We start from the raw sequence: 23,211 nt of genomic DNA on the forward strand, positions 1-23,211 counted from the left end.
TTTGTAATAAATTAATACTGTTGTAAGCATTGTGCTGTTCTTACTTCCACCCACATAGTCTAAGATGTAGCAGAACTTCAGAGGAAAGAACCTAGTATTTAAGTAACAGTGTTTTTGCTTTAAACTAACTGCATTGATATTGTAACTTGTAGCACTGGGAAGCTCCTGAGTTGCAGTTGGAATAGAGAATTTTAACAAAACAATTTCTATGCCATTTAAGTATGGTTCAGTGCTTTTTAATGACTTGAGCATCTGACTTTTGTGTTGCATTTGATACATTTTGCTAAGTGATATCTGCCTATCTTAACGCTTTTGTGTGGGAAACCAAAGTCACTGGCTGACATCCTGATTAACAAAGCACTGTTGCTTCTGAAAAGTCCAACTAACTCCAGATCCACTTGGCAATGGGGCAAATTTTGGTCACCTCCATTTCTCTGAGAAGCACTCTGGACCACCCAAAACTATATCCCTGTGAGAATCCTCAGGGACACATTTTCAGGTTACACAGAAGGCTCCCTGCAGAAAGGGAAGGTCATCAAAATACTTGATCACTCTCTAGCGTTGGTGCAGCATTGGTCTGGAAATCTTCATTAGTCAGAAAGTCAGCCAATGCATTTTAACATGTAAAGTAAAATGTATGTCCTCATTATCAAATTAGTTGGAGCATGGGGAAAAACCCCAAGTAGTGAGCAAAAATATTTCACAAAGAGGTTTAGAATCTGCCTCTTGTAGTTACTAGTCCTGGTCTAGAAAAGTAGTTCTCCATCTTTGTGGCTTTTGTTACTGAGATAAGTAGGACCTTGTTTGTTGCTTAGCACTTCTTATGGTGTGTCAAGCTCAGAGAACTAGTAGGTACAGCACTCTGCTGTACTGCTGAGTTGATGGGTGGGTGCCCATGAATGGACACAGTTGAATACAATTTCAGATGTCTACATCAAGTAAAATTTATGCAGAAAGAAGTGTTAACCTGGTTTTACTGTGTGCCAAACATTTTACTTAATTCCTCCGTACATAAAATACCTTCAGCTCTCAAAGTGTATGAAGATAGCACTAGAACAAATGAACGTTTATAATTGGAGAAACTGTGCCACAGGCCCAGTGCCAAAAATGGCACTGATTTAGCTCCATTTTTGTTTAAATTTTTAATTTATTGGTTTTTGTTTTTCCCTAAATCAGTATTCTAATAAAATGCACTCTTTACATATCAGGACAGTAAAACACGTTTACTGTCCTGAGTGAACACGTGAGTGTTCACTCTTGTGTCTGCTGTACACAGTTCAGTGTCAAAGGAAACAGGGTGGAGAGTGGGTCTTGTGGTAGCAAGCATGACGTCCCCTTAGCTAAGCAGGGCCCACCCTGGTTGCATATGAATGGGAGACTAGAAGTGTGAGCACTGTAAGTATTCCCCTCAGGATGGAGCCGCTCTGGGAAGAGCAGAAGGTTTCAAGTTGTCTCCCTGGCTTCTCCAAGATTGCCTGCGACCTTGGAAAAGCCACTGCCAGTCTGTGAAGACAATACTGACCTAGATAGACCAATGGTCTGACTCAGTATAGGACAGCTTCCTATGTTCCTATAAGCATGCTGCTAAACCCTACCCTGAAGCAATGTACATGACAGCTGTGCTCCTGCCCTCCATAGAGGGCACATGTATTTATTATTATTATTAATTCGATTTCTATACCGCCCTTCCAAAAATGGCTCAAGGCTGTTTACACAGAGATAATAAATAAATAAAATGGCTCCCTGTCCCCCAAGGGCTCACATTCTAAAAAGAAACACAAGATAGACACCAGCAACAGTCACTGGAGGTACTGTGCTGGATGTGGATAGGGCCAGTTACTCTCCCCCTGCTAAATAAAGAGAATCGCCATGGTAAAAGGTGCCTCTGCCCAGTTAGCAGGGGTTGTGTTGGCATTGTAACAGTATGCCAATCATACATGGTTACTTAAGTGAACAGGAGTTCAAGCTGGTAACGTTTGCCAACCTTCTTAAGCATGCTTTGTGTAAAATTATAATACACCTTCCACTGTTCTCAAGGAGCTTTTTACTACAAGAAACGATTGTGCTAATTTTAATTTTTTAAAAACTAGTACTACACACAAGACCTTTTGCCTCAGGAAGTATGCTTTTGTTTTTATATTTGCACTCTTCTTGAAAAAGGTGTGCTATTGCAACTTATTTGTTGTACTTATTTGACTCTGTACTGTCTTAGGATATTCTACATTTCCCATATTGCATGCTTTTCAGTGAGTCATAGATAGAGTATGCTCCACCTCTTTCACTGCACTGAGATATAGTTTAGAATGGATCTTCTAATAATGGACCTGCACTCACATTTCACTTCAAAATGTTGGGGAAATTGCCGGTCTCTTATCTGTGTTCATTAGCAAAGCTCTGCTTGCCTTCCTTCATATTTCCCTTGTAGGCTAATAAGAGGGCAGCGTTCTGTCACAGTGCCTTTTTTTCCTTGCAAACTTATCACAGCATATTGGTGAGGTGCTAAAAAAAAAAAAGTTGAGAAGGGATGTAACTAGAAAACAATTGCTTTCTGTGTGTGATCTGGAAAGATTCAAACTGCATCTCCTGCCATGGCTTTGGTTCCTTGGGTTGTAGAAGCCTTGAGGAAGGCTCTGGAAATGAAGTGTTTGGGGCTAGTTGCTGGGAAAACAATACGCTTCTTGAGGCAAGAGTGTTCCTGCTTACCCCTACCTAAAAGGTATAGATGCTTTCTCTTGAATTGCTAATATTCTTGACTTTATTTTCTTCAGTGTACTGTGGGGGTTCTTTTTGGCAGCATATATCAAAGGCTTACCCCAGAAAATGAAGCCAGCTGCCTTCAGGGAGAGGCGTAAGCCTTGCCTTATGACCTGTCCACGGAAGGAGTAAGGTAAAGTGTGCCGTCAAGCCGATTTCAACTCCTGGTGCCTACAGAGCCCTGTGGTTGTCTTTGGTAGAATACAAGACGGGCTTCCCATTGCCTCCTACAGTATGAGATGATGCCTTTCAGCATCTTCCTCTATTACCCGCTTGGGATTCGAACCGGCAATATTTTGTTAGTCAAGCATTTCCCCGCTGCATCAACCTTAAAAAACAAAAACCCAATCGTAGCAGCGAAGCGTTTGAGCCCTCCTCCGTATGCGCAACTAGTATGCTCCTTCCATTAATTTCACCTTAGGTTTGGCAGGGATTCGCCTAGGAACCCAGTCCTGCAATTACTTGGAAACACCCCCTAATGATTGTAGTAGATCTTCCTAAGAAAATATGCTATGAACACTACCGTAAAAGCTTTTAAAGGTCCGGATAACTTAAGAGGGGCAAAGCAACCCTCTACCAGTATGTGGCTGCTGATACTAGTCTGGGATCGGCCAGATTTAATTTTGAGGTCATGTTGTGAGGTAAATAGTTTTTCTTTCTTCCCACGCTAGCCAAGTCTCCAAAGGAGAGCAGAGTTGACTGGCGCCTGAGAAGGTCTCCCTCGCCGTGTGTGTATGTGTGAGTTAAACCAACGGCCCGATCCTGTGCTAGTTACACTGTAAAGAGGAGGGCTCCGGCTTCCATGACGCTACAGAACTGTGTTTTGTGAGGTGGTTAGTACTGAAAGAAAAATGCACGAGAAAGGAAAGCGACTTCAGCTGTAATATAGATATTAAACCGAGTGCCCCGTTGGAACAAGAAGAGCCACTGTCAAGTAAGCGTATAGTACTGCACTACTAGGTTGTAGTTTATTTTAGGAGTAAGTTCCACTGGACAGAGTGAGACTTACTGCCGAGTATTTTAGCCAAAATCTGTAAGAATTAAAGTTCCATGAAGTGAAAGTCCCCGCGTTCAAGGGTTGCCACTGGCTTCTCGGAGCTGATGGAGTCTCTTCCTTGGTTCCTGCGGTTTCACTTCATGGCCCCGATCCCCTCGCTGCACTCCGCCGCAAAGGAAGACGCATTTCCCGAAGGTCGTCCCGAACCCCCGTTTCCCAGGCACAACGTGCCGAGCTTCAGCATCCTCTTTCAAGTAGCGGAGACGCCACAGAGCCGGCGTGCCCTCCTGGGAAGAGAATCCCCGCCGCGGAGTGCATTTCCTTGGAAGTAAGTCCCATTGAAGGGGCTGCACTTGATTCCAAGTAAACCTCTTTGGAATTGCAGCCAAAGCCTCGTTTCCTATGAGGATATAACAAGGTTCCCTTGAAACAAAGGACATAGAATCAAGCCAGTATTATATTATTTCAGCCTTCACACGAAGGGTTTTTATTTCCACACGGGCTAAGATTCGAATCAGCTATTGTTTTAGCCGGTTTCTGTTGTGGAACTGCAGTCCACGGTGCTGGACTCGCTGCCCACTTCCCGCACCCTGGAAAAGTGGCATGAGGTGCCGGTCGCCCCCAAGGCTGCTCGGAAGTGGTATCTGCAGTGGCAAAGAAAGCAAGTTCAGTAGGGACACATCCGAAATCGTGAAAGAGCTTTGGGAAATGGACAGAGGCCGCGATGATCTGACTTCAGCCTATTTTACGTGGATGCGCTTTCCTGGAGATAAGTTTGAAGTTGTTGCAAACTGACACGCTTCTTCCTCTGATTTCACTGGAACATCCAAGGAAATAGACTGACTTGCTTAGAGTAACCTCAGATAAAATCAATAAACTGCCCCGATCCTGTGCATATTTCCTTGGAAGTTACAGGGCCAGCTGCCCCTCTAAGCATTTGAGGAGCACATCCCGCCACTCAATTTTACTGAACTCTTCCCAATCATCCTAGCAACCCATATCCCGCCCCCTCCCCCAGTGTCTTTTCTTTCCCTCCCGCAAATTAAGCTTTTCCTCTGCCAGGATCCCCCCCCCCCCCGCTAACTGGTGCCTGTAACAGGCAAACACTCAACCGGGGAAGGTTTCTCCGTCACCGCGTCTCTACTGGGAGAAGTTGCATCAGATTTTCCAGGCATGCAACTGTGGTAATGCTGCAACTGTCATGTTGGTGTAAAAGCTACGGGATTCTTCCAGACAAAAAGTTCATAATCCTGCTCCCGTATAAACAGGTTCAGAATCGAGTTACTCTGAAATGAGTGGTTTGTTTTTTTAAGTCTGTGAAAATAGAATTGATAGCAAATACCCAGAATTTGCTTTTTAAACATGGGGGTTTAGTGGACTGCCCAAAAAGAAACATTTCCCTTGACTTTTTAAGACTTCAGATGTTTAACATGGCTGTAGCCTGTTGCAAAGTGCAAAAGACCTCGCGGTTCTCCAGCTAAGTCGTAGTTATTGCTTGCGTGCTGAGTTTTTAGTCACAGAGGGTTATTTTAGGCTTTTAAAACGCGTGCCTTTCTTCGAAGGGCGATTCCCTGCTTTGAGTCTGACCCTTATTCATTGATCGGAACAGAAAAGGGAAGAGAAAAAGTCTCTCTTTCCCCTTCAAACTCTAGCGTTAGAGGCTGGCTCTAATTTTGGAAATGCTGCTGATCTAGCTCTCCTGTTTTGAACCTATTTTCGTTTTCCACTGGGAGAGTCTCAACTGTGGATGGTGAAATCGGAACAGAAGGCGATTTTTTTAAAGGACCAGCGAAACCCACTGCAGTTCTAAAACCAAAGGGGCGCATCTTACTTTATCTGGGATCCTTGTGAAAGCCATTGATTAGAATTCCTGAGTCTTGAGAAACAGCAACTTTTCCTTGTGTAAATTGGACATTCAGCCACTCGAAGTGATGCAATTGTGTCTGTCTCCCTCGAAGTTCCCCCTCCCCATTTCCCCTTAATCTCCGAGTCACGTTTTTAACCATTGTCTCCCAGGTGTGTATCGGGATCCCCCTCCCCTTTTCCTCCCCACAGGAAGCCCTCTTGGTTGGCGTCAGGTCTTATACAAATGACACTGAATTAATGGTTTACTCAATACGCGTTAGCAGTTTTGTGTGAGAGACAAACTAAGTTTACTGGTGAAATTCCAGGAGTGGATTTGATCCGTCTCCAATGCGATTAGCAAAGTCCAAGGCAACACCTTCAACATTTCACACATCGTTAATTTGGACAAACGGTGTCAGACCTTTATTTGTGAAATCGGAATCAGATCAGTTTAGGAAGGAAGGGGTTTCACACGGGTTCCTCCCAAGAAATGATGAAAACACATCTTCCCTTTGAAAATAAATAAATCAACAATTACACTTACATGCCTCTCCAGAACCCGATGTCAGATGGGAATAATTATTTTGTGTGAAAATATGTATAATTATTGCGGCGACTTCGTGTTATTCTGGTAAAACGATAGGGGAAAGTTTGGTTTTAAGGAGAGGCAGAAAATGTGGGTGAATCTAACATTCTTTTTCTAAGTTCTTTATTTTTAATGATCATACCAATATTTGGACAAACTTTTCAGCTTCTACATTTGTGAAGAACAATTTGTGACCTTATTCTATCTATTTTTAAACACACATTTTTAAAAAGAACAATCTCCTAATCGCCGTGTAGTCGATATCATACAGCTTTCAAGCACTGCAGCAAAATTATTTGTTATATCCATTACAATCCATATCATTTTAGATAATTCTGAGTTTCCACTCCTCCGCTATGCAAACCTTTAAATTAAAATAATTTATCATTCGTAACATATGGGATGCATCTGGTTCTGGCTGGTTTTTATATTGCTGTGCTTTGTTTTGGCCAGCAGCCGATGAGGTAGAGAAGATCGAAACCAGGACATTTCATCTGTAATTCCCAACTCGTCTTAACTTCCCCTGAAGCCCAGTTAAAAATTGGGGCTGGGGCGTGGGCGCTCCAGGTTAACTTCATGGTAAAGTTGCGTAAGGATCGCAGAAAGAAGAGCCGGACATTGTTGCATTTGGCTGCGGTTTTTTTAGCGACCGCTAGTGGGAGCTGTGGTTCTATGGAATTACGCGCAGAGGGCGGTTGCCGAGAACACGGCAGAACTGGTGACTGGGGTGCACAGCTGGGGATCTTGCAGCGCTCCCGCGTCCCCGGTCCCTGCTCCTTGTGCGTCTCTCTGCCTTCTTCCGCGCCTCCATGTTAGAGGCCGGCTTCTTCAGCGAGTGCCTCCAGACCCGCTCGCTCCCTAGTCCTATCTGCTTCTCGCTGGAGTCCTTCCCAGCAGAACCGATTCGAACAGCGGACATTGCCTATCCGCTCGCGGGTGTGTGGGCTGGCCGTCAAAACGCCGTTGCGGATTAGAAGCGGCTGGGCTGGAGCAGTTGCGGGGGGAAGGACGGAAACCAAACAGAGGCGCGATCTTTGGGGAGTTGCAGGTGTAGTTCAGCCTTTGACCCTCCTGACTCGTGTCCTAAAGTGAGAAAGGGGCGAGGAGGAGCCCTTCAAGCACCAGTTTCTTCTAGCAAAGACTCCGAATAGACCTGTGCGCTGCGCTCCAATCCTCCCCCGACCAATTCCCATCTGAAGTTAGTTAGCGGGACACTTTTAGGATAATAACGCGAGGGTAAAATCCTAAAAAGATCTGGAACTAACTTCCACGGAAGTCATTGGGGGCAAATTCCACCAGATGATAACGGGAACGGAAGTCCTGCCGCTGAATTATTTGGGGAAGGCGCATTGCTGTTCATGCGTAGCGGCGGGGAATCCATCACCCGCACTTTCTAAGGTTGTAGTCCTCAAGAGTATTATTCTAATGGAAATGAAAGTCGCAGTTGGGGGATCAGCCTGATCAGTCCTAAAGGCAAGACGCAGAACGGGGAAGGGTGGGTGGGAATCAGGGATTATTTCTCTAGTGGTGAGGGAGAAAGTAATCGGAAGCGAAGTCTGAAAGCACCGAAAAGCCTCCCTCGGTTTCCTGTCTTTCAAAACACATCCGATGTCTTTTGGCGTTATGGCTTCCCATATTAGATTTTAGTATGCCTATTTCCCCTTGAAAATAGTGCAACTTTGATCGGAAGATGTGCTACTGTTCCCTGGCCCTGTCATCGTCATGTAGGCGACTACCGAGCGCCTCCGTAGGGCGCGCTACCTGTCCGCACCCTCTTTTCTCAGCGCAGGGCCCGCCCCTTTTGGAATGTGGGGGGTGTGTGTCTGGGCCCGAGGTGTGTGTAAGTGACAGTGGCGCCACCCAACCAGCGCAAGAATTGCTGGAGAAAGGGGGGTGGCCGAGTTTATAGCGAGGAGGCAGAACGCGGGAGTGGGGACTCGAAGCCTCACTCTCGCCTTTGGAGCCAAGGAGAAGCCCGCGGCAGGAAGCCCGGCAGGCGGCGGAGGCAGCGGCAGCCGCCTTGAGCTTGGCGAAGAGGCGAGCGCAGACGAGGAAGGGGAGAAAGCCCCACCGACAAGGCTGCGGCTCTGGGGGGGTTGCGTGCGAGCACGCGCGCGCGCCTGCCTGCCTGCCTGCCTGCCTTCCTCCCTCCCTCGGTGCGCCTTCGCCTGCCTTTCCCTCTTCTTCGCCGTCAGCATCCTCTCCTCCTCCTCGTCTTCGTCGCGGGCGCTGGGAGCCCGCCGGAGCCTTCTCTGTGCCTCCGCTGGGAGGCTTTGGACGCCAGGAGGAGCCCAGCTTTTCCTGGTGAGAGAGGCGAGCGAGCCGGGGCCAGCAGCGGCGCGGAGGGCGATGGAGCCCCGCGGATGCGCCGGGCGGGACCTGCTGCGTCTTCTTCTCCAGGTGGATTTATAGAGGGAGCGAAGGAAGCGCCGGCGAGGAAATCGGGCTTCCTGCCTTGCCTTTTGGTTGCCTTCGGTCCGCTCCCTGTTGCGGGTGGCAGCGACGGGGCGGCAGCTGGAGCGCGGCGGCAGGACTAAGCGACGGGCAGCTCTCGTTTTCTTTGTCGTCGACTCGGGGCGGGTAGCGGCGGCGGCGAGGGGTGCCTCTCTCGCGCTCGCCTCCTTCCAGCTTGGGATTGCAGCTCCATGCCGGTGGCCGTGCGCAGGACCCACTGAAGCCGGGAGGGCGACTTGGTTGGCTGCCCGGGATCTGCCTCGGGTTGTGGCTCCTCTTGGTGGGGCGTTGTGGACCTCTTCTTCCCGCTTCTTGGCGCCGCGGAGTTGGCGAGCCTTTGGGGCAGGACCTGTCGGCGGCGCCCCCGACCATGGTAGCGAGCCGGGGTGTATCCCCGCTCGGGAGGTGCTGCTGGGGGATCTGGGTGCTTTTGTGCCGGACAGCGCTGGCCAACTCTCTGGTGCTGGATCCCATCTACTGGAACTCCTCCAACTCCAAGTAAGTACGCATCTAGCACGGATCTCCCCCCCCCCCAAAAAAGCCTAAGTGGATGAACAGCGGCCGGGCGGGGCGGTTTGCATCTCTCGCCTGGCCAGGCCTCCCTGGGGCGACTTCTAGTCCGGGTGCACAAAAGGGTCAGAGAGGGAGAGATCGAATCCCTGGGGGACTTGGAAAGCGGCTTTGCCATCGGGAGCGAAGGAAGGAAGGAGCGCCGCCTTGACAGGATCGTGTGGCTAAATCCTGCACCTTGTGCAACCTGGAATGGGGACTGGGGAGTTCAAGATTCTGGGCCCTGCTGATGGGTTGGTGAGATTGTCAGGTGGCTGGAGATGGGGGTGTTCGTAGAGGAGCAGAGTGCGCTATTTTTATTACGCCCGCCCGCATGCACATTTGTGACACCCCCGCGCGCCGACTCCAACAGGGTTTCCTCCACGTAAGGAACGAAGAATGTGGATACGATCTGGATCCTACCTTGCGTTTTCTTCATGAAATGAGTGGGGCCCAGCGGAAGAAACCTCTATGTATTTATTGGGAGGAGTGAACAGATCTGGGGAAAGAGAGTAGTGGGGGGCGGGGGTGTCACTAGAATAATGATGTTGGGCCTAGTTTATGGGGAGTATGACCGAAGTTTAGGCACTTTGGCAAGAGATGGGCCCATCCGGTTGAGGGCACTGCTGTGGTGTCTGTGGAGAGGGTGTCGGGAAGGCGTAGACGGAGCCAGCTGCTCACTTTCTGCTGCATTGCAAACTCACCTTGACTCTTAGTTTAGCAGAAGCCTTGGCCTCTGAGTTTGGTAGCAGCAACCTGGCTGGTGAGTCATGCCAGAGCATTACCCTGCAGAGTGCTTTTGCTTGTCTCGCCTTTCTCCTTCACAAACGCAGGCAGAACAAAGATTGTATGGATGCCTCGAGAGGGTCAGGACGTCATTTCTACTACACCCAATTGTTGAAGTGGGTGAGATAGTTAACTCTGAAAGTGTTGATGCAGTGAAACAGGAGGTGGGAGTCAGTGGGAACTTCCACAGTGATTTAAACAGGGTTAGGATTATTACCCCCCCCTCGGTACTTAGAGCACAAATTTCCCTATCCCCATAAATCACCTGGGTAAGATGACTGAGAGGGAAAATGGTCTGTTTGCAACATACGATATGTGGATTCCTGAAAGACATACAGCATGGAAGGTTTTGTGCAGTGGAGCAGCTAATGGCGAACTTAAAAGTATTCTTGGAATAAAAAGTCTTGATGAGGGAGAGATAAGGGAAAATATATTTTCAGCTCTAAAAATGTTTTGTCACAGATCAAGCTGTTACTAAACTTTGAAAGCTAGGGAACACTCTTTGCATTAGATTTCTCCAGATTTCTTTTTAAACAGATGAAATCTTGATAGTATCAGCAGAGAAAATAATTTTTAAGAAGCTGTACTGATTGTGCCTTGTCTAATTATTTCTTAGGAATTTTTTTATTTAGAACGAGCACATCAACTTGTATGTCAAGCCTGACCAAGCTTATGGGAGATGAGCAGAATAAAGCTTTCCTATAAAATGCAGACTGAAATGGCTGTTGAAATACCTTTAAATGAATAGAGCATTGGGGAAATGGCCTATAGCTCTTCAGCTGGGTTCTGTATCTTGCTTGGAGGTTGCAGGAGATCTGGCTGAAATGGTGCAAGTTTGGATTTAGATCTAGAAAACTAGAGGAGTTTATTTAAGAAATTGCATTCCGGCTCCATCATTTTTCTCCAACTGCATTATAGATTTCTTTTCTTGTCCTTTTCCAAGGAAAGGAAGATTTACGAGCAGAGTTGCGGTCTTTGATAACCAGCATTTTTTTGTAAATGCAAAAAACAAAAAAAGACCATTTGTTTTCATTAAATGTGGGGACCTGGCTCATCTTTAACATGATCCTGCCACTCTTGTTCAGCTCAACAGTGCTTCCTACCCCCCACCAAGAAATTACTGCTCTGTTTGAGACTAAAACACCCTTAGTTGTGGCTGGCTCTGTGGATACAAGCTTGCTTCAGTTCTTGCTCAGACCCAGAAAAACATTGATATTACATTTTGCTTAAACAAACAGCAAGACAAGATACCTATAAAATGAGCAGCAGAGTTTTGTTAAGTGTGTGTCTGAGAGAGAGGGAGGGAGAAAACATGAGAGAGAAAATCCCACTTTTATGGTTGATGGCATTAAGTTTTTCACTAGAAGAGGGTATTCTCCCGCCTGCTGCTTCAGTCTAGTGATTTCTTTATTCCTACAGAGGTCACTCTTCCAATACATAACACACACTGTGCTATGGTCACTCTTCTCCTAGTTGCTTCCAGGCCTAACCTGCCTTCACTGAGCACCTCCACCCTTAACTGGAAGTTTTCATTTTCAGTCATAGATGGTTTGCTGTGGTCACCATTTATAGTTTATGGCCCATTGACCCAAATTCTGGATTTTGTTTTACTCTAAGCAAATGTGTAAATTAATTTTTAAAAATCAAATATTAGCAGCAGCAGCTTTAACTATGGTCTAATCACGCTCTCTCTTTCTTCATAACGTACCTATACTTTAGATTGGTTCTCTGTGTTGATGTGATTTAAATTTTCTTGGCTTGATCCATTCAGATTTACTCACTTCATTGACAAAGAACACTACAAGATCCACTAAGCTTTTTATTTTTAAATTATTGCTTTGGCTTGTGATTTATAGGCCTCTTTGAAGGAAGTTTAGAAATGTATTAGTGATATTGCTGCTGAGTAAGAGGGGAGAGATCTACAATTTGGAGGCGTGAGAATTTCTTACAGAATTGATTGCCTGAAAATAGTGCATAATTCCTTAGTAAAGGAATCATTGAGAGATCCCATCTTGCCTTCCCCCCATATTTCTTAGGAGAATCTCTAGGTGCAGACCCATATTTAAGACCTTTCTCTAGTTCAAAAAGAAACTACTATATTTGACACCAGGTAGTTTTCATTTTTTGAAAATATATATTTATTGCTGTTGAACATTCATAGGTTTGTTCTATAAGGTAGCAATAAAGTAATAATTCAGTTCATGGAATGGCATTGTAGAAGTAGTCTCATCTTCTAAGCTTGAAGCGTTTGAAAATTACTTTAGTATCCAGACTTTTTAAAGAGGTAACTTGAAAGGGAGAATCAAAAGACAGTCAATTCAGATGATGATGATGATGATGATGATGATTTATTGCGCTAAAAGTTGTTAAGTTTAGTTAAAAGCACCATCACAAAATAATGCATACAACCTTTTACCATGAAAAAATGTTGCACGTAGCATGTTGCATATGAGTTGCAAATAGTTACACAGGTGGGAAGAAACACTGTTCATATGATGAGGCTTTGGACACAAAGGCTGCAATCCTGTTAACATTTACCTGGGAGTAAGTATTGAGCTCAGTCGGACTTACTTCTGTGTAAACATGAATTTGATTGTACAGTTAGGAGAGCATAGAGAAAAGCTCTCTCTAAGTGCGATGACACACATCAGCCAAAGGTTGCTTTTCCAGCCAAGAATATTTCTCTTCTTCTCACTGTTGTCCATGAACAGATATTCGCTCATGTACCTTCCATCTTGTCCTCTTCTCTGGAGCCAATGTGACAGCAACCAACCAATTCAGTACCAAACCTCAAACCGCAGTTGATGTTGTGGGTTTTTGTTTGAAGGACATGAAACATTTCTTATCAATAACATTGGTTAAACAGAGGTTGCCTTCCCAACATGGTGTAGCTCTGCCAGCTAATCATGTTTCTTTTACTCAACCAACACTGAGATGCCTTTTCTTAATAAGATGTAATTTGACTAAGGGAAAGCAAACAAATAGCCAAATAATATCTCTGATGATAACCCATTACACGTGAAATCCGCCACAGCTAGCTTGAATAAACACTAACCTGTCAAGAGACTGATAAAATGGCCTGCAATTGATGGCCCTATTTAAGCCATCTTTTCAGTGGCATAAACCAGCCTGCCTCTCATTGTTTGTTTGTGAAATTCTTATTTTTTTTTGTAGGCAAACAAATGCACATTCACTGCTGACTGAATAGCCCCTTGAACTGTGCTCTGCAATTTGCGTTTGAGTTAATCTTGTCGGTTTTAATATGTGTGTGTGTGTGTGTGTGTGTGTGGAGAACAAAGCACCAGGGGTGGAATTGTTAGTGCTTTCACATCCACATTCCTTGCATTTTGTCAGGATGATAAACTGTAAGTAATGGACAGTCTTGTTTCACAAGAAAACTGAACCTACCGGAGCATAAAGAGCCTGCTGAAATCCTATCTTGCAGTGTGTTTAGAACTCCTCCTTCTTGACAAGGATTTATTTGGGAATCCTGGAGCTTTGCTTCTTAATCTAAACCATTATAGACTTGGGTTAGAGAAATACAATACAGTATACAAAGGTGCTTGGGTCTCACTAGATATGTATCAAAGTTGTTGGGACCCTTCTTTATGAACTAGAAAATCTGAAAATGGGAGGTTTATATATCTCTTTGAAATGGGATGCATCTAGCATGTCCCCAAACATTTTTAACCTTGGCTAGACAGCTGAAAGTTCATAATAATTTGCCTCACAAATTTGCTAATACACAGATTCCTCTCATAATTGAGGCCAGCACTTAAGCAAAGAGCAAGCCAAGTCAATTTCTTGTAGCAGGCAGGAATGTGCAGCCTTTAGAATACAAGCTGCATTTAAATAAAATAAGCACTTCAGATTTCACCCCAAATGTAATTGTCCTCAGTTGCTGCTCAGAAGCAAAAACTTGTCATAAATGCTTTCTTCCTCTTAGAAGTTTCTGATAGAGTACCTCAAGATCCTAAGTCAGGTGTGTTTTGTTGTTGTGGTTGTTATGGCTGGCCTTATTATAGCCAGCCTCATGAAGTTTTCAGCCAGGGCCACATTTCTGACAGTCATTTTCTCAGTCATTGTGCATATGATCAGCCTGGGCATAATTGCTGTGTTGGTAGCAATTATTTCAAAGCATCTGTATATCTTCTAAAGTTTAAAGCAACTTCTAGTTTGCAGTTAGATAGGCAATAACTAAAAGTCAGGCTGAAATCAGGAAGGCCTCCCCCACTTATTCTATCCTATTTTTAATGGATGCTCATGGTGCTAACTTGACACTTAAAATACATCTCCTGCTCATGAAACATTCCTTTAAAGGGAAATAGGTTGAACATTTACTCCTCGAGAAATCTCAGCGAGGTGTTGTGGCATTTAGGGGATCTATTAAAGATGCTACAATCAATATTTTTTGTAGGGATCTAGTCTTAAATGCATCTTGTTAGTTATAAATGTCATGACGCAAACAAAGACAGAATGTTCTGCAAAGGGTAAATGATCAAAACTTTATTCCTGGGCACCCAGTCATTGTCTGACATTTAAAACCCCCCCCCCCCACATTTTTCCTGGTCATTTATTATCTTTCTACCTAGAGTTTGCACTTTGCATGAGGTGAGGGAGACACTGAGAATAGAATTTGGCTGGGTAAAATATTTTAATTAAAGAAAAACCAGAAATATCAGGCTTCGAGCTTAATATCTTCATATTTCCAAGTTATAGATCTTCCTGATTTATGTTGTTAAATGTAAAGTAGACAGAAGGGGATAGCTAAAGTAGAGTTTGAGAAGCAAACTCCTGTGGCTTCATTGTTTCTCTGCAAAGCTGGCGCATACAAAGACATAACGCTATTCATCTCTTCACCCATGATAGAAAATGTAAACCGTTGACATCGTTCCCCTTGTTTAACTTGTTTAATTCTCATTTTAAATTCAGTAGTATAGCGGCCGTGTGAACTCTGAAGATTTCTTTAGTAATCCATTTTGTAGTTCCGAATCAAAAACAAAGTGAAAAGGTCTGACACAATTTGCTTTTATTTTTAGGCAAATCAACCCTGCTCCTAGTTAATAAGGGGATTACAACCCAGACTAGGCCTTTACAGATGTAATGTAAATCAAGGGCAGGGTATAAAGAAAGTGATCCCTTTTGATTGAAGTATGGTAAAAAGGCATAGAGAAACTAGCAGCGGTAATCTGATTGTATGGCAATAAAACCACCATTTTCTGTCTTTCAGATAAAAATAATGTGGTAAATCCATGCAGCTCATAAGATGTAAAGGCAGATAAAGGGGGATACCATGGCAACATATAGATTAGCTTGATGTTAGAAATGACACCTTTATGAAAGGGATGTAGAAACGAAGGGCCTTGCTTCAGGGCTGCAAGGTATTATGTGAGAACTGCAACCCCCCCCAAAACACCAAAATGCCCCCCCCCAAAAAAAAACCTGGGGGGCTGGGATTAGAAAGTATGAAAGGCCTACTTGTGGCCAGGCTGGTTAAAGCAGTGAAGAAAAGCTGCTCAGTTCTTGCTCATTGGTGGCGTATAATATGGTAAAGGTAGATTTCATTTACTGCCTTTTTATTGCTGAGATCTGGGCTGATTAAAACTTCAGATCACTGCAATTGTTAGGAGGTAGAAGATTTTCCTTTTTAACTCCTGGCCTAGCAGCGACAGCCATTCTGTAGGATTAGCTGCACTTGGAGTTTTTTCCTTAATCTATTTGGGATTCAGGCAGGGACATGCTGGCAAGGAACAGAGAGTGGAGGGGATAGGTAGTGCTGAGGTTATCTGAAAAGAAAACAGAAGGCTTTTGATTTCAATCATCTTTCAGACAGGGCTCTCGATCTCACACTCCACAGGAGAAGCTAAAATAAACATTCCATATTGTTGTCCTTCCTCCATCAGATAATTCTTTAAGAGAGTTTTTTTGTTGTTGCTTGTTTCACAACCTCACAAGAGGAGAAAGAAATGGAGAAACCCATCTTTAATTTTTTTCCAGACACCAAATAAACTAAGCAGCTTAATCCAGGTGGTGTTTGTTTCTGAAAGGGTGAAATCCATAGCTGAATGCTATTGTGGTTCTTCTTCATGTTAAAATAAGTTGGACCAAATGCCGTTGCATTAATTTCACTGGAATTAGGCCAGCACAAAAGAAGTTTACCCTGCTGATTTGCTATGTATCCTTAGGGCTTGTAGTAGCTGTAAAAGCAAGAGAAGACGTGGTTCAGAGTTACATGCATCCTTCAGTACATCTGCTTTTATCTGTCCTTTGTAAAATACCTTAAACTTCTGTCTTACCAAAGCCATCACTGTTATAAAAAAAAACTAAGAAAGAAAGAGAGAGAAAGAAGGAAAGAAGAAGCCATAGGCTATTCAACTATTCCATACTGAGCTACCATTATACAAATGAGTAGTACTTGTTTTATCACCGGGCTGTCTGTATGGTAGGAAAAAGAACTTTGTTTGTAAGGCTACATGTAAGAAAACTGCACACTCTTGGCGGATTAGATTATTGAGTAAGTTTGGCAAAAATCCACACATAAGCACTTCCTTGCTAGCTGTAATTTGTTAGCTTTGTGGGTTGCCATGCTTTGAGTTTCAGCATATTCTGAGAAAAATGACTGATAAAATTTTCCAAATTGCAGCATGTTCTCCTCTCTGTGGAAGGCCTTTGAAACATTTTTGACCCATAACTGGATTTCCACACCCAAATAGACAAGCTGTTCCAAGTTGATATGGCTTAACAAATGTGCTGCAGAGAGCTGAGTCTATTTGTGTAATGTATGAAGTCTTAAGCACTGCAATGTTTTCCAGTGTCCCAGCTTAACCTTCAGAAATCTATAGCAAAAGATCCATTTTGGCTGCAGATACTATGCAAAGCTCAGGGGCAGCCTTTTCTACTTTACAGGCTGGTCACATCCAAGCACCTTGCATTCTGCATTTGACAATGATTGCTAATGGGCTATTCAACTAAAGTATTTGCTTGTTCACAGGGAACAGGGCATGATAAATGTCCAGCAAGCTTGCAGCCTCCTTCAGCTTTTCAAATGCAGACTGGTGCATATTTATGGAAGGAAAATGACAAAAGAAGCAGCTGAATTACTCTGGCCTTATGCTTTCTGTTGGAACAAGGGTTAAAGTGATTAAAGAAATAATGCAAAAACCAATGTCATTTGTTTGCTAATCATTATCAAACATTTAGCTTTCGGACCTACCTGTCATGTCACATTTCAGAAATGTCGTAGATAAAGCTGTGCACATTTGGTACAGCATAGGAGAAGAAGAGGCAATTATTTATGTAGTGTTTCTTGTGCAGCGATTGTCAAGCCTTCTTCTGTATGCTGTTCCCTCTTGAAAATCAGTAGAGGATTCGGATCCTAATACAGCACTTACCTGCATACATTTGTTCAAATGAGGACTTGCAATACACTGAGGTTTGCCACTGGGGATTGTGTTTCTGTCGCAAAGAAAATTCACAAAGCACAAAATCAGCTGGCAACATTGGGTCTGTTGCTCTATGCTTTTGTAAAGCACCAAAAACATGGTACTTTCTTCATACCCATTTTTCAAAGCTTAATGGCTAGACTTCTCAGACATCAATTAGGAACATAGGAAGCTGCCTTATACTGAGTAAGACCATTGGTCTATCTAGCTCAGTATTGTCTTCACAGACTGGCAGTGGCTTCTCCAAGGTTGCAGGCAGGAATCTCTCTCAGCCCTGTCTTGGAGAAGCCAGGGAGGGAACTTTACACCTTCTGCTCTTCTCAGAGCAGCTCTGTCCCCGAGGGGAATATTTTACAGTGCTCACCCTTCTAATCTCCCTTTCATATGCAACCAGGACGGACTCTGCTCAGCTAAGGGGGCAAGTCGTGCTTGCATGACAAGCCACCATTTTGATGATACAGAATTGTGTTTCCATTGCAAGTTATATCCATGTCCTGTCATATCATGTCCTGTGAACTGTTTGTGACCATTCTGAAATTGTAGTGGCCTAGTCCCAACTTAGTTTGTGAAGTTATAGGTTCCTTTTGATGTATCATAGCTCTTTGCTTACCATTTGCAACTAAAATGTTTTGTAAAATATATTGGGAAGATTTTGGTCCCAAATGATAGGTATATATCATTATAATATAGGCACTCAACTTTTGGATTTTGATTTCCCCCCTCTTTAGGTAATATCCTTCATTTCCTAACTAGTGAATATCCAGGTGTCTTATGCTCAATGAAAGCATGCTCTGCAGTTCAGATCTAGGTGACTTAGGTCACAGTGCTAGAAGCATAGGGGCCATGTAAATAGTCTACAGCATGTTGCCTCATTTGTGAGCTGATGCAATAGGGAACATTGCGCTTGCCCTATCTATGCTAGGGAGTTCTTCTCATGATCAGTGAGAAGAGCTCCTCCGAAGTCTGTGGGGAGAGTGGGTTTGCCCGACCCTCCCTGTAGACAATCACTCACCTTTCACTGGCTGGGCAGATCACTTGCTCAGATGAACGGTGGCTCTCCTGAAGTCCACCCGTGGCTTGCCCGGCAGCTCCAGGGGTTGGGTGCAGGGAAGTGCTGCCGTGCGGTGCCTGCCCCCCCCCCTCGAGCCCACACGGTGCATTGCTGGAATGCCCTCTTCCCCCCAAGTGCGCCTGCCATGGCTGCAAGCAGCTGCAGCAGACACACAATCAATTAAACGAGGTTAAGGGAACACTCGCTCCCTTAACATCATTTAACTAGGTGGCTAAATGGGCAATGTTGCTGCTGTGTAGGCACCGGGATCAGGTGTGATCCCTGTGGTTCACTCAAGCATGCAAAACCACTGGTTTTGCACGCTTGTGTAAATAGCCTCTAGGTCCTTGAGTCACTTTATTTGTTTTATTTTATTTATATACCGCCCTTCCAACATGGCTCAAGGTGATTTACAATATGAGACAGTTAGACCTAGATTGCTTTTGCATATGGCGTTTTTGCCAGATGTGTAAAAGCACTTTGAGTTATCCACTCTGTAAGAAACCCCAAGCCTAATGCTAGCGTAAGGCAACAAAATGTGTGGCTTTAAGTGGTTTGCGCTGCTGTGCAATATTGTGCAGCCAATGGTAGAAGATCAAAAACAACAGCAGCCTCCTCTGGTCATGTATGGGATGGACTGTGCAAAGGGTAGCACCACTTGCTCTTCCACAGGCACCTAATGACTTGCTGGCACTTGCACATCTTCTGCTAGCACAAGAATGAGTCTGGAATGGAGGTTCCTTCCTTCATGCAATTCCCTTATGTGAGCGTATTATTCTGTAATTAACACATTATTCTATCATTTTCTACAAGAATGCATAATTAAGTCCTTGAGTTGGAAATAAATTAGAAGATGGTTTTGTAAAAGCTGGATTCACTCCTAAAGTTTACCATTTTTAAGGAACGGAAGCACATTAACTTTGATTTCTTGCCTAATCACAGCCACCACGGTTAATTTTGTAGCAGACATGAAAAAAAAAAGTGGCATGAAGTAGCCAATTTATCTGTGTAGCTGATATGGTGCAGTAGTTATGTGTCATAGGGTGTCAACACCAGGATTTGCTACAGTATTACCTGCTGTAGAGTCTCCCATTGCTTATTTCACAAACAAGAGGCACATACGCTTGGTAATTTTTGGGTGGAGTCCAATGACAGTCGCAGGTGCAAGGAAATGGGGTGTGCCCAGGGCACTGGCATTGCTTGCAGTTCTGGTCCGACCCTTGCTGGGTGGCCATCTAACTGCTGGGCTGTAACAATGTAATAAGTGAGCAAAATTTAAACATAGCAGACCTGGTTAGCTAATATTGATTGTGGTATCAACATAATATATTCTGAACTTTATAGTAGTCCTACAGTTGCTTCTTATAGTCTTCTGACAAGAATGGACGACAAAGACCGGTGGGAGATGTTGCCGAGGTCATTGTTCTTGATGCCTAGTTGAAGTACTGAATTTACATAAAATGTATTTGAGGCTGCAGAGGTTTCAAAGGAGAGGAGAAGATTGTGCCATTGAGTCAGTGTTGACTCCTGGCAACCACAGAGCCATGGGGTTTTCTTGGGGGAAAGGCCTGGGGAAAACATAAGGATTACATCCTTTACAATCTCTCAGTCATTAATGTCAAGATTCTTGCTGCATTATTAAAATAGTGTTGAAAATCATATAGGACTGAATTATTATTCTCAAAATGCCGACCTTCAGTTTAAAATGAGTTAAGGGTTTGAAATTTTTCTCTTGTATGCCAAGGAAGTATGGAGATTATAAGTTGAGGTGATCAACTTCTGCACTATATTATACTAGCTTTGTACATTAGGCTCCATGCACCCACAGATTGTCTTGACATTGGTTTGGGGAGGGCTGCATCTAGGCAGAAATTCAGTAGAAGCAGCTTCCCAAATAATGTGCTGGATATGAGCCTGATGAATTTCTTCCTGCAACATCTGCACAAAGGACAGTGTTTCCTCAAAATGTCACCTACTATGGTAAATGTCTAGGCAGAAATCCAACAAGTGCAGTAGTTTTATCATCACTCTTCTACTACAGCTGCTGCTACAACAACAACAAATATTTATATGCTGCTTTTTAACAAAAGTTCTCAAAGCGGTTTCTCCCTTCCATGCAGACTGATGGCAGTGCAAAGGCATTCTTGGCCCTTAGCTTGAATTGGGAGGAGAAGAGGGAACAGCATGTGGATGCCTCAGCACGTTTCGTCTCAAAAAAAGGCAACAGTTCTGTTGCTTTTGAACTGTGTTCCACCCTTACTTAGCTTAACTCTAATTGAGTTAGCTGGCTGCTGCCCCTGTTGCTCAGTGTTCCCTTTTGTCCCTCCACTTTCAGTCAAGAAATGTCACTTCAGTTTGCTTTGTTCTTGAACATAATAATAATAATTTTAAAAAATGTCATTTATGTGTCTCCATTTTCATCTAGTTACATAGATCTACTGGCAAAATAAATGGTGACCGTGGAATCCCTTCCATATGCAAACGTGCAGTTAATATATTATTTTTATCATATACATTAACACACTGTGACAGGGTTCATATACATTAACACATTGTGGCAGCCACAAAGGCCATGTCTGGGGATTCTGGGAGTTGTAGTCCAATGACATCTGGGGGCCCAAGGTTAAGAAACCCTGCTTTATGGTATATTAATAGCCATTTTGTGAGATAAAATGTACTGGTAAACATCCAGGTGATGTTCCCTCTTTCTTTTCCTCTCAATTTCCTCTCAATTCAATTTCTTTTCCTCTCAATTCAAGCTGAGGGCCAAGAAAGACTTTGCACTGCCAGCAGTCTGCATGGATGTGGGGAAAAGGTTGAGTGTAAGCCGCTTTGAGAAACTGTTGTTAATATAAATATTTGTAGTAGTAGAAGAGTGATATTTGCATGAGCAAATATTAAATGAAGGAATCAAAGACTTGATCCAGTTTTCTGTAATTTCTCCAACTGCTGACATATTGGCTGAGGTGTGTGCAGCTGGTATCAATCTTGACTACTTTCCTGGATTGAAAATGCCATTAGAATCTAGTGCAGTATTAATAACAGATTCCCTTAGCAGCCAGTTTGTGGAATGCTGTGAATAATGGCACAGTGCATCAGGCAGAAATCCATCAGGTGCATCTGTAGCAAGCAATTGTAAATGATGCATCTGTTGAATTTCTGCTTGGATGCAGATTTTAGTGGGTAGCATTTTGGGGAATGCTGTACCTAATAGAGATGCACCCAGTAGAAATTCAGCAGGTGCATCTTTAGCAAATGGTTGGAGAAGCCACCCCTGTTTAATTTCTGCCTATTCACATTGCTCCCTGTCATGCCCTCGATCTCAGATAGCGAGGAGGAAGGGGAAGCTGACAGCTTTTCAGCTGATGCAGGGGTGCCTGAGGGGCAGAGCCCGGCTGTCACTTCCCAAGAGATGGCTGAGGAAGGTCCGACTGATGTTTCAGAGCAGGCACAGCAGTCTGAGGCAGCAGAGACAGCGACGGACAGACTAGAAGATGAGCTGTTCAGGCAACCCCCACTGACTCCACAGCAAAGGCGTGTCACAAGGTGAAGAGCACAGCTGGAAACTATCAGGAGGAGTAAATGCCTCTTGCAGAGGGCTGATAAGCCTTGAATCCCTGCCAGCTGAGCGTTATCAGCTTGGACTATAAAGCAGGTCAACAGCTTTCTGTTAGCCACTGGAAGACAACATTTGTCAACCCTCGTTTCGACAGCTTTCAGCCCAAGCCTGATATAGAGAACTATTCTGAGCCGTGTTTCGTTTCTGCAGCCCAGTTTGTATTGTGGACTATCTTCCTGGACTGGGTGGCCAGATTGCTGACACTCCCCAGCCCAATGTAGAGCTGAAAGACCAACATTTGGAGTGGTTTAGATTTTATAACCAATAGAATGTTCAGGGCTTCTAATGATGAAATGCAGGGGTTTTTTTACACCTCACTTAACTTTGTGTGTATGTATCATATCAAAATAAATAAATTAGCCTTATCATAAAATTCCCAAGGAATATAACAAAATACATTATGCAAAAGTACCATAGCAGAGAATTGAAAACCATTAGAAACAGCCTAATGGTAAATAAAGGAATATATTAAATAACCATATCCTCAGACTGGCACAGATGTTCTCCTATGCCATTGGTGTCGGCACAAATGACAGGAGAAGAGTACTGTCTTTGCCTGCCATGAGAGAAGGTGAACCTGGGGGCAATAATGGAGAAGGCCCTTTCTCGGGTGCATGACAACTGAGCCTCCGTTGGGGTCAGCAAGTATGTGGAGCAGAGCCCCTTCTGCTGATCGGTTGTGCTGGCCAATCACCTGAGGAGAAAGTCTTTCAGATAACTTAGTGCCTAAGCTATTGAGGGCTTTTAATATAATCGCCAGCACTTAAACTGGGCCCTGAAAAACACAGGCAGCCAGTGCAGCTCTTTAAGGATGGGAGTTTATAAATATAGAACATCTTATAAACTTGGTTCAAGAAGCTCAAGGTGGTGTGCCTGGTGTCCCCCCACCCCCCATTTTAGCTCACAACCACACTGTGAGGTAGGTGAGGTTGAGAGCTTGCAACCGGCTCATCCCGTGAGTGTTATGGCTTAGTGGGGATTTAAACCCAGGCTCCTTCTTCAGTCCTGGTCCAAACCACAACATCTCTTCTGATGACCCTTCTGTGGAAGCGGTGTGGGAAAGACTTGGGTAATGGCCAATTTGACCTGTCTTGAAAACTGTGTGTTGCCTCTGGAATTGGAGACGTA

At 44.1% G+C, this 23,211-nt stretch overlaps 1 protein-coding gene across 2 annotated transcripts in view; it reads left to right on the plus strand.

Moving 5' to 3' along the window:
- Positions 1-8,053: 8,053 nt before the first annotated feature.
- EFNB2 (ephrin B2) overlaps positions 8,054-23,211 on the plus strand; it is a 68,932-nt gene continuing 53,774 nt past the window's right edge. The window contains exon 1 of one of the 2 annotated variants that reach the window (XM_053311834.1): positions 8,054-9,134. In XM_053311834.1, the coding sequence (XP_053167809.1) occupies positions 9,007-9,134 (128 nt within the window). In that variant the 5' untranslated portion in view covers positions 8,054-9,006. The remainder of the gene's footprint in view (positions 9,135-23,211) is intronic. The other variant, XM_053311833.1, reaches the window with a different exon arrangement.

This window comes from Hemicordylus capensis, chromosome 3, assembly GCF_027244095.1.
Source record: "Hemicordylus capensis ecotype Gifberg chromosome 3, rHemCap1.1.pri, whole genome shotgun sequence".
NCBI classification, from domain to species: Eukaryota; Metazoa; Chordata; class Lepidosauria; order Squamata; family Cordylidae; genus Hemicordylus; species Hemicordylus capensis.